Genomic DNA, 11,367 nt, shown 5'->3' on the forward strand with positions numbered 1-11,367 from the left:
TATTACTAATATTTCACTTCGTCATTTATCTCTATTTTGAAATTGCAGTGAGAGTCTATACTAAGGTACGTAAATAGCTTTATGTTTGTCCTTAGACCGTATTTTGTGTTAAATTACATCCGTTTTTCCCATAGATCACTCGCAAGTGGAGAAACTTCCTGGTATTCAGGTAAAAGATAAAAAAAAAAAACAAAAAAAAAATTGCTGTGAATCACCTCTGCTTGAATGACTTTACGGATATACTTTAGATAGATTATCAGAGAGATTCATCCACGACCGGTTGGGCGTGATTAAAATTAGCAACAATAAAAAATGCGATATTTATAACTTCGTATCCACGATATGTATACTTTTAGGGCTTTGTTCGTGGAAATCGTTATATTTCAGAGTGTCGGGAAGATTTAAAATTTCATTTCCCAGCAAAGTCTTTTTACACGCACTAAGACATTCGAGGGTGCATGCTTCTCGAGATTTTGCGTGCAAAGTACGACTGCGGTTGTGGGAGAATTCTGTTGGGTCATTTGAACAATGTTACGATTTATGAGACAAATGTATAGTTCCTTTATATAAGTTATTATTTGATTAACTGTCTCATTTTTGTTCAAACGGATTTTTACTATGTTTGAAGGTTTATAGGATTTTCATTTGATAAACACGCCTTATTTGTCAGGATGTAAGATAATATTTTGTATACCCCTCTAGATGAATCTTACAATTACGCTAGATACAGATCAATGTTTTTTATAACTATAGAGGTATCTGTAAGCGCTCGCTTATCCGGACTTCTCATTAGGGAAGTTCGAACAACAGACAGTGAGTCCGTAAATACAGGATATTACGTTTACTAAAGAAATAAAACAAGATATTCTAATTTTTACGGCGCGTACAGTTGGGCTTAATCCACCAGTATTTATTATAACTTAATGTATTAAAATTAAACGAAAACCTGCTCTGATTACTTTATACGGTCGTGTGTTTCATAGGAAAAATCCTTTTTAATTCAAAAAGATATCGGTATGTATGAACCAACATCGCTTTTCCCCACTCTGCTAGAGTCGCTTATTGTGTGGAATTTGCTTTGCTTTGAAAACGTCGGCAGTTTTGACTGACCTTGACCGCTTGACTAGGTGACACAGTCACCGAGTTTGCTTGTTTGATTCTGAACGGGCTACTGTTTCTATTTCTTTTTGTAATAATTAGGATCCTTCTCTTTATTACCATCGGCAACGTATGTGTTTTTGTTTTTTTTGCATTATGTTGCTGGTTACGTATAAAGCAATGAATGACGAACTATTAGGAACTGAGCGATTACTAATAAGACAAGTTATCACTACTGCATTCCATATTAACTGTTTGTACTTCATTCTTTGCTAAAATTTGAAATAGTGAGGGATCCTGGTCAGCGCATTTAGCCTGATGAAAGTTTTTTTTTTACAGATATGATCCTTCCTTGCAATCCAGCCATATTTTTAAAGTTAAGTTGAGTCATTGAGGTTCGATATTTTATATAACCTCAAAAAAAAAAAAACTCAAGGCTAAAACTGCGATCGGGACTTGCAAAGGAGCATTTATTGTCATGACCCGAAATAGTGTTACCTCTAATTTATCTAGATTTGTACGGGCGTTCCACTTGTTTTTTGTGTGTTTTCTAATCACTACGGTGCTTAACGACCCTATCCATGCATCTGTATAAATACAGACGTCCAACTGCGTAAACGCATATTCACTGTTTAATATGATTTGTTACGTAAGGGATTAATAATCACCCAAAATGATAAAATTAACACAATATATGATTATGATATTTCAGTAGAACTTCTGGAAACAGACACTCAAAGATAAAAAACTCGCAGTAGCGAAATCTCAATGATGTAGATAATTTCTGTAAAAAAGTAAGATTAAGAATGTCTCGTAACTTCAGCCACAGGAATAACGAAATTCGACCTGCAAAGGAAACACTCAAAGTTACTCCAAATGAATAAAAAATTGTACTTAGCTTGCTTTTGTGGGAAGTCACGGTGTTCCGATAACGACACACGGCCTTGGCCTCTCCTCTCTATTTAGCGGACGACCTGGTTTGGCTTCAGTTTCCCCCGTGCGCGTTGTTTCGATGATTCGAGCCCTTGAAAGATCCGATGCTGCAGACGCGTTCGGTTTGTTTCTTGAAGTGCCGGGAACGCTCACTAACGATGTTTTCTTGAATGATTCTAATGAGAGACGAAGCTTGCGTTGCCGTAGGAAAAAGACACGTCGGTTTTGTTTCTTGAAGTTATTCACTAAACAATGATACTAAGTTGCTTGAAGAATCTGTTGCTTTCGTCGTCGTTGAAGAGTTCTTATTGTTTTCTGAAGTCGCTCACTAACGATGATACTAGGTTGCTTGAAGAATCTGCTGCTTTCGTCGTCGTTGAAAAGTTCTTATTGTTTTCTGAAGTCGCTCACTAACGATGATACTAGGTTGCTTGAAGAATCTGCTGCTTCCGTCGTCGTTGACTTCTTATGATACATAATTTATTATTCTGGTTTTTTCTTCGTAGGACGTTGTAGAGTTCTTCTGGTACGCTGGCCACCAATATTAGGGCTTGTGCCTTGTATGATAAGGCGCCCTATGAGGTAATGTTAGACTTGCGATAATCTATACGCTAAGTCGGTTGGTATTGCACTTCCATCTTCAATGGAGTGTCTGGGGTTTTGTAGATCACTTACGAAGTCGGTATTATCTTTACGACGATGTGTTAAGCTGGCCTCACACTGGGCCTTTTTTTCACGAGCAGCGAGCCGTTGCTGCCGAGAATCGAAAACCGGGAGATTTTTGCTCGAGATTCTTTGCTTTCCGTCTTGTGGGAAGCAGCAGCCGTGCGAACAACGAGCGACAGCGTAGTGTAAACACAATCAAGATTGCTGCTGCTAACAGGACCGTGGCTCAGGAAACTATGTCTCCTTTGACTTCCCACACAAAGACATCGGTATGTGTGGACTTCCTTTGCTCTCCATGGATTATTAGAAAAAGTAAGAGAGTTCCGAGTGTTGTGGGATCACACGGATGAACTTTTTAAGAAAACTACGCTTAAAAAGTGCAAATGGGAGGAAGTCACGAGAGCCCTGAAGTCTGAATTTCCCGACCTTAGCGATGCTGGCTTAACTGCAGGTAGATATCTCTTTTTTTTGTTTTAATAATTTGACCCATATTCCTGTATTCATATTATCATGCAACTGTACATATAACTATTCTGCACAAGTAGCCTAGAACTTATTGATTGATCATTACCTATAACATAGGCCTATACCAAGGCCCATAGCCTAGCCCATGGTACTGGTAATTGTGCTAGGGAATGATTGGTTTGGTTGGCTATGTTTTAGGCTTGGTTTGTATAACTGATTAAGTACCGTAGCCCTGGCCATAGTGTTAGTGCATTATTTTTGGCATGGTAAAGCCTATTCGGTTACAGGTTGATATACCTATATACCAAGGGCCATAGCATAGTCTATGGTACTGTTATTTGTTGGCTAGGTTAAGCGTGGTTGGCTATTTTTATTTTACTGTTGACAGCAAGCACCCATGTTAGAGGGCTTAGTTTTTGTCTCTATCTCTCTCTCTGAACTTAGCAATTTTAGACTTGGTTATACCATAGGCCAGGCTAGACTGCATAGGCTAGGGGTAGCCTAGACTGAAATGAATGTATAATGAAATATAGCCTAACTGTAGGCAATATATTTTGGCATGGTAAAGCCTATTGGTTAAAGATTGAAATATATCTTATTAGGGTAAAAAACCGCATGGTACAGGGGTGGACCATGTACGATCAATGTGTACAACCATCGGAGATGGGCATCAGACGCGACTTCTTGTTGGTGAGAAACGGAGCTAAAGACCTTTACTCCGGTGTCAGGACGCATTATAATGTACTTTTCTTGGGGTTGTACACATTGATCGTACATGGCCCACCCCTGTACCATGCGGTTTTTTACCCTAAGGTTAGCCTATAAATCTTGCAAGCTTGGGCCCCCTTGGGTTATTTGACAAGGTTTGTCTCACTGTGTTAAGGTTACTGTAGCCCTAATATTCTAATTTTAGTGATTTTAAGCTGTTGAAAACATGAAAAATGGTGTATTATTAGTGAATGTTTAGTATTACACCTAACTCATTCTTTATATATAAATTGCATGATTTCCATGTATTTTTCATTCATATATATTGTTATAATATGCACTGAAAGTCATTGGAAATCATAGGTTAGGTTATACAGTTCCCAAGAAGTATAATTGTATGGCATTTTTATACCATTTTTCTGATCAAAATTCTTGGCCAGCATTATTAATTGTCTAGGTTTTTTCTCAATGCTTTATGGCAGTTCTTAGCTTGTATTTTTCAATATGCAGGTATGTAAGCTAGGCCTCTATTCTTGTTGGATTATTAGTGGGGTTAAAGACTAATTTCCCTTGAAAAATTAACAGTTATACGTTCAATTCCCAAAGCACATTAAAAAACTAGGCAAACAGTATATAAAGTGCCAGTGACCACAAATTGATGTTTTAAAAAAGAAAACATTTGAATTTGCATTGCCCTCAAAAAAATGTTATTTTTTTCAAAAAAAATATCTTCTATAATGGCTACTTTTACTAAAGCTTTTTTTTTTTTTTTTTATAATGCCACATTAGATATTCTACCTGTGTATAATTTGGTGTATCCATAATGATGTAAAAAAAAAAAGAACCAATTGAATTTGCATGCCCTCAAATGTATTTTCATCAAATAAATTTTCTTCTATAATGGCTTACTTGTACTAGCTTATGCCACATATAATATTCTAACTGGTAATAATTTGTGTATCATATGGAAATGTTAAGTACATTTATTCTAAGTAACTTAAATTTTCTAATCAGATGATGTCCAAAGAAAATTTGGCACGCTGAAGTCGACTTTTCAGCGGGAATTGCGCAAAATCCAGTGCACACCAAGTGGGTCAGCTGGTGCCGTGGAGCCGAAATGGGAGTATTCAAGAGCTGACTCCTTTATGATTCCAGTGAACAGTTGCACTCCCAGAAGGACATCATTTGATACCTCTGAACCACAGGTAGTTACCGGACATACTGGTGTTGGAAAATTTTTAAGAAAAAAATGATAAACTTATACTTTTCTAATAGGATTTTAGAATTTTACATTTTCTTTTTTCTAATGAGAAACATGGTTTAAGAGCTAGTTGACTGAATTTTGCCTTTATATCTAGAAAAATATGTATATACATATGTATCTGCAGCAAAGTGCTCTATTTTGAGCTCTTCCTCTAAATCACTATATTGTAGGCACACATATAATTACTCTGTATTATAAAATTCAATTAGCATTGCATCATAGATTTGTTTAGCTCTTTGCTCCTTATTTTTATATACCTATAATAGTCATGTTATAATTTTTGTATGTCTACCTATAATTTTTGGCCACTGATGATTTTGAATAGGAACATTTAAATGTGCTGTTAAATAAAAATTGGACTTTATGAAAAATTTCATATTGTTATAAATTTTCTTACAGGAACCAGAGACTTTAGTGCTTTCAATATCAAGTGAACACTATGAAGAGGGAACATCCAATAGTAATTGGGGTGAGAGTGATGGTGCACAACCACAGGTGTGCAACATCCCAGACCTAACGCCACCCCAAACACGGTCTACTTCATCATTGTCCGTGCAGAGTGACAGTTATTTTGATGGAACCCATGCATCTACTCCATCCTCCTCCTCTTCCATTTCCCAGAGATCAGATACAAGGGTAAAAAAGAGGAGGAAATTACAATGCTCAACAGAAGGTGAACGTTTTGATAATATTTTGGATAAAGTTGATTCTATTCTGAATCAACCAGATCCATCATGTGATCCCGTTATTAAAGCAGCCACAAATCTTATAACAGGTTTCATGGCTCCCTTGTCTAAAAACGAAAAGAAAGCTGTGTACTTAAAGATTGTTAAAGTTGTGCAAGACCATCCTGTTGATTTTGATAATTTAGGTGATTAGTTTTTTTGTCTTGTTAGTTTTGTATTAATAGTCCTAATAATTTAAAAATTATATACAGTTTTGTTTAAAGATTCTATCAACATACACCTCTTAATTATGTAGTATTAAAATAACAATGCATTGAACAGTAGAATAATAAAACTTTACTTATAATGTTTGGTCTTTTTACTTTCTTTTTTTTTAATTTTTGCAAATAAGTGTAGCCTTTAGATGAAGGCATTTATATTGGTTGTTCTGTGATAGTTGTGACACTTATTTGAAACTAAAGTTCTCGTGTATAATTAACTTGTTTTGACAGTACTGCAATATTACTACACAATAATGAACTGTCCAAAAGTCTAAAATAAGAGTTCAAAGCAAAAAAAAGTTTTTTTATTTTTGTGTTAGTCAGTCTTCCTGCATTTTGTTCTCTCGCTGCTTGCAATATTTCACTACCATGCTTAAATTTAACATCCAGTACTAAGATATATGTATTTTTCTCAAATAAGCCAAATTTATTAATTAATATGCAATAATTTATTTTCTAACTTTATTTTGAACATAAACAATATTACAACATTACTTACTTTAGCATATGAATGAACTATTTTCACAGGTTTTATTTCATGAAGGACAATAACGTCGAGTAATATTCACTGCGGATGCGCATTTTGAGGAGGTTTGCATTTTTATACATTAATGACATGAGGCATAGGCTTATAAGCACAATAGCAAAGAAAAAAAATAATACTAAAATATATTGCACAGTAAGAAGAAAATTAAATAAGTCCGGGCTAAAGAAAACATACAAATCATAATGACACTTATGAAGAAAACAATAATACATTTTACATTTACACACAAAACCTATAAAATACAACTTCCTAGTGGAATAGTGACATCTGCTCTTGCCACGGAACTCTGCCTTCACCATTGAAGTAGGCCATGAAAGTGTCCCTTACAACTGCAGCATCATTCTGTGGGCGCCTAGGAATCGGCAAGTAGGCCTATCATACCACCATTGCAGTGGTCCTCAGGCTCCAACATTTCTGCTGGTGCATATGTGTTTGAACGGGTCCGTAAAAAATTGTGAAGGGAACATGCAGCTATGAATAATTGAATGTTTTCTGGAGATGTATTAATCGGCTGCTTAAATATCTAAATTTCGCAGAAAGTATACCAAATGCATTCTCTGATGTGCGTCTAGCACGAGAGAGCCTGTAGTTGAACATCCTTTTCTCATGGGTCAGTCCTCGACCAGGGTAAGGTTTCATTAAAGAAGTAGTGAGAGGGAAAGCATCATCGGCAAGAATCACACTTGGGCATGCTTTCTGCGAAAAAGGTAAGGACTATGTGGAGGAATTTCACCAAATCCCTATCAAGTGCCCTTTTTCAAAGAGCATTTCTCCCATACACCTCCATCACTGGCACGTCCTGCACTACCAACATCTACATAAATGAATCTCAGCTTCGCATCGACAAGGGCAAGAAGTATGGAGCTGAAATGACATTTGTAGTCATAATATGTTGAACCTGATTTTGGAGGTTTGGCTATAAGAACTCTTTTCCCATCTAAAGCACCACAGCAATTTGGAAACTGCCAGAGAGAATGAAATTCTGCTTGGATGCGAAGCCATTCCTCTTCATTTGTAGGCATTTTCATATATAACGGTTGCAGAGCTGCATATAAGGCCTCACACACCTCAGGAACGACACTTGAAAGGAGGTTTGGGCTGATCCTGTAGGAATATCCCAGGGATGTTTTTGATTCACCTGAAAATAAAAATGAAATTCACTAGTTTAATATTTACCAGTCGGTGAACTACGACAACTATAGTGTGTTTACTTTTCTGAGATTGCTCTGGTGGGGCCAGGTAGAAAAGACAGAGTTGTCATATTTACGGGTATGTAAGGCCCTTTAAATGCTTCCCTGCAGAGATGGGCCTTGCTTGAGTAGATAATTCTCTTTCTATAATTATAGCTAGATGTACTGAATGGCCTGTTGGATCCTGCCACACCACAGCGATCTTAGAAAAGTAAACACACTATAGGCTAAGTAGGTAAGGTTAGGTATGTCGGTATACTCCAAAAGTTCTCTTGATTTGGTGGACAACTGAAGTACAGGAGGGTCTGCCCCTACTATAAATTATTGAAGGAATATATCAAATAGACGTACCTAAACAATAAAAACAAATATTTTTTCACAAAGGTTTAATTTAAATATTTGCCACCTCTAATGGCACTAGGGTAAAAAACCGCATGGTACAGGGGTGGACCATGTACGATCAGTGTGTACAACTACAAGAAAAGTACATTATAACGCGTCCTGACACCGGAGTAGAGGTCTTTAGCTCCGTTTCTCACCAACAACAAGTCGCGTCTGATGCCCATCTCCGATGTCAGGACGCGTTATGATGTACTTTTTTTGGGGTTGTACACATTGATCGTACATGGTCCACCCCTGCCTGTACCTTGCGGTTTTTTACCCTATGTCATAACCTAATTATCCTATAGGCTATAGCCTAGTAACTTACCTGTGGCCAAGTGCCTCAATGTGACTGATAATCTCTGTTCTGGTGGAATAGCCTTTCTCATCCTGGTGTCTTGCTTAGCAATCTTGGGCCCAACAAGCCTCAAGAGATAATCAAAATCTTCTTTGTTCATTCTGTGGTAGTTGTAGAAGGCAGCGTCATCTCCCAACCTCATTTCCCGACACAAGTTGTCAAAGATACCTTTATCCTCTCTTCTCCTGAGCCACTCTCGAACCCACAAACGTTTTTTGTTGCTCTTGCATTCACGTAAGACTCCAAGAACACACATCACTGCAGCACATCTTGCAACAGTCCGACGATTTCCGGGCGCCATGATGATATCAGCTGATCAGTTTTGTTTACTTTTTCCTACTGCTCCTCGAAACCACGAGATCCTAGTGTGACGATACAACACTTTTGCTCGCGAGCATCGGCTGGATGCTGGCCAAAACCGCGAGCAAGAAATGACTAGTGTGAGACCAGCTTTAAACTCATGGTTCGGTGAGGTTCTTGTAGAAAACACTAAGTATAAAAAATTATATATTCTTCTGAAGTTTTACATGGTGAAGATCAGATATGATTGTACTGTCGGCCAAAAAACTCGTGGCAGAGTTTCATAATTTTTCGTTCACCTGCCTGACGCACGATTCATGCCTTATTTATCTATTTTTCTTTTCAAAGATGGAAGAAATCATGTGTAATGACGTTAAAAAACAGTCGCTGATATCTTAGAACATTATGTTCTGTTATTGTAGTAAAACTATTTTCCATATAACAAAATTGACGTGAACGAACGAAGTGATAAAAAAACGTCATATCACAATCATAGATATACATTACCAAATAGATAGGAGACACCTATCACTAGTAGTATCACATAAACATAGTCCTTAAATTATCACTTCAATATTAAGTTGAAGGTAGTTGAACTATTCCATTTGTTAAATTTTACAGAAAACACTGGAATCTCACAAAATGCTATCAAATTTAAAAAGAAAAAGAAAAAAAAGATATCTTAACAGTGTGAACCAGGCGACCTCACTCTATTGCTTTTGATGTTATGTGCACGGGAATCTAATGTCAACGTGTCATTTATCGGTCTAAGAAACATCCCTCGATGAGCGAGAGAATTATTGCACTGCATTCGGTGCAAGTTTCTGTTGGAGAGATATCAAGAAAGCTTAATAAGCCGGAGAGAATCATACATAGATCAATAAAATTGTTCAAAGAACGGCAAATTTAGAACATGCGCCTAGAGGTGAATACCTTGAAGCACCTCATGAGAGCAAGACAATACATTAGTGTAAATGTTGCTGAGCAACATTCATTTGTGAACTGTGAATTCTAGTGCCTCGTCACGACATTTGCTGAACCAGTGAATCATAACTAGCTCTACGCTTATGACTGGTGTCTAATGAATACTGTAGATGGAGAGGAAGAGATTTTTAAATCTACACTTGAAGTCTTTGATTGTTGTCTAATGAATAAGCAAACTTATCTTTGATGGATGAGAGATTCAGTTAGGCTTGCTCTTTTTGTTTTGTTTTTTATCGGTGGCCAGTGAATACCACGGATAAGGAGGGGAACGGTTTCAATGATGCATGCATTTTTTTCTTCAAAACCTAAAGAATACATTTTATTGAGAGATACTTTATTAACATCGGCCTAATCCTCCATCACTCCTATACGCCACCTCCGCTCTCTTCTACATCTCAGGCGACTAGATCTGACTTCTCAGTTCTCACTACGAACTCCAGCTCGTGAAAGCATCACTAATGATAACGGTTATTTTAAAATTCCTGCACCGACAACGGACGCCCTCAAAATGCATGGTTATAAAATATTTTCTGTTCAAAGAAACTTTATCTTTCATTCCATAAAATGTGTGCATACAATCGTGTTACACCCTGTAGCCGTCAAAGAGCAGCCCTTGATTAAAGCAGTAGGTTTTTTCTTTGGGAAAAAAAATAATAATAAAAAAAAAAAAAAAAATAAAAAACATATGAAATAGACTTAAACGAGAACGTCACCTTTCATATTTCTTATCCTTTCAGCTACTTATAATATGCTTATGGTAGTAGGTCTAGTAGGTATGCATGTGAAACTAATTTAAATTAATTTCTATTTAGAAGAAATGAATAGCTACAGAAAGATCAACCTAAAAAAGCTTTAAGGAAAGTAAGCCTTTCTTAATGTATTCGTCAGTTTTGACTCCCACAGCTTTCCAAGGTGTCCAAATGAAACAGGATGATATGCAAGGAATTCGATAAAAAATAAGACTGAATTATATTCGTTTTGATTTTTTTATGATTGCTTTTTGACTTTGAATAGCTAGGTCTGAGTTAATTATGTTAAGCAATAATGAAAAGGATAAGAAGAGAGGCGAACATGGCTAATAAAACAAGAATAATGGGAATAGTCAAATAAAGCAGTTATAATATATATATATATATATATATATATATAATTATATATATATATATATATATATATATATATATATATATATTGTCGATTTAAAATATCATTAATATTACGTATCCGAGAAAGTATGCTGCTGAAAATAAACCTAGGCTAATTCATGTGGGAAAATCAGAAGTCCAATTTAGGCCCACTAAATGAGTCATGCAAATTATTTTATTGATCAAAGGACAAAATTAGTTTAACTAAACATCGTTTTCAAAGAATGTTAACGCCTTGACGTATTATTTATCGGCTGTAGGAGACGAAATGATAACACCCCAGTGCAGTACGATATGTTGAGTCAAGACTCCGAGCGGCAGCAAAGCTAACTTCAAAATCTTCGGTATGCTGTCAGGAAGCCACAGTTGAGAATAAAATTAG

At 36.4% G+C, this 11,367-nt stretch overlaps 2 protein-coding genes across 2 annotated transcripts; one reads left to right on the plus strand and one right to left on the minus strand.

Moving 5' to 3' along the window:
- Window positions 1–5,014: 5,014 nt before the first annotated feature.
- LOC135222169 (uncharacterized) lies at window positions 5,015–6,151 on the plus strand. Its single transcript, XM_064260327.1, has 2 exons — window positions 5,015–5,075; window positions 5,534–6,151. Exons 1-2 carry the CDS (start codon window positions 5,016–5,018, stop codon window positions 6,011–6,013), a joined length of 540 nt encoding a protein of 179 aa, XP_064116397.1. The 5' UTR covers window position 5,015; the 3' UTR covers window positions 6,014–6,151.
- A 1,219-nt stretch (window positions 6,152–7,370) lies between these two features.
- On the minus strand, window positions 7,371–9,009 carry LOC135222338 (uncharacterized). Its single transcript, XM_064260422.1, has 2 exons — window positions 8,527–9,009; window positions 7,371–7,765 (listed from the first exon to the last, which is right to left on the minus strand). The coding sequence occupies exons 1-2, from the start codon at window positions 8,855–8,857 to the stop codon at window positions 7,371–7,373; spliced, it is 726 nt and encodes a 241-aa protein (XP_064116492.1). The 5' UTR covers window positions 8,858–9,009.
- Window positions 9,010–11,367: the final 2,358 nt, after the last annotated feature.

Source organism: Macrobrachium nipponense, chromosome 3, assembly GCF_015104395.2.
Source record: "Macrobrachium nipponense isolate FS-2020 chromosome 3, ASM1510439v2, whole genome shotgun sequence".
NCBI lineage: Eukaryota > Metazoa > Arthropoda > Malacostraca > Decapoda > Palaemonidae > Macrobrachium > Macrobrachium nipponense.

Coding starts and splice junctions, on each gene's coding strand:
- LOC135222169 (XM_064260327.1), top strand. CDS start 5,016: ATGATTCCAGTGAACAGTTGCACTCCCAGAAGGACATCATTTGATACC. Junction 5,076..5,533: donor TTGATACCTCTGAACCACAG/GTAGTTACCGGA, acceptor ATTTTCTTACAG/GAACCAGAGACTTTAGTGCT.
- LOC135222338 (XM_064260422.1), bottom strand. CDS start 8,857: ATGGCGCCCGGAAATCGTCGGACTGTTGCAAGATGTGCTGCAGTGATG. Junction 7,766..8,526: donor ATTGAGGCACTTGGCCACAG/GTAAGTTACTAG, acceptor TTTTATTTTCAG/GTGAATCAAAAACATCCCTG.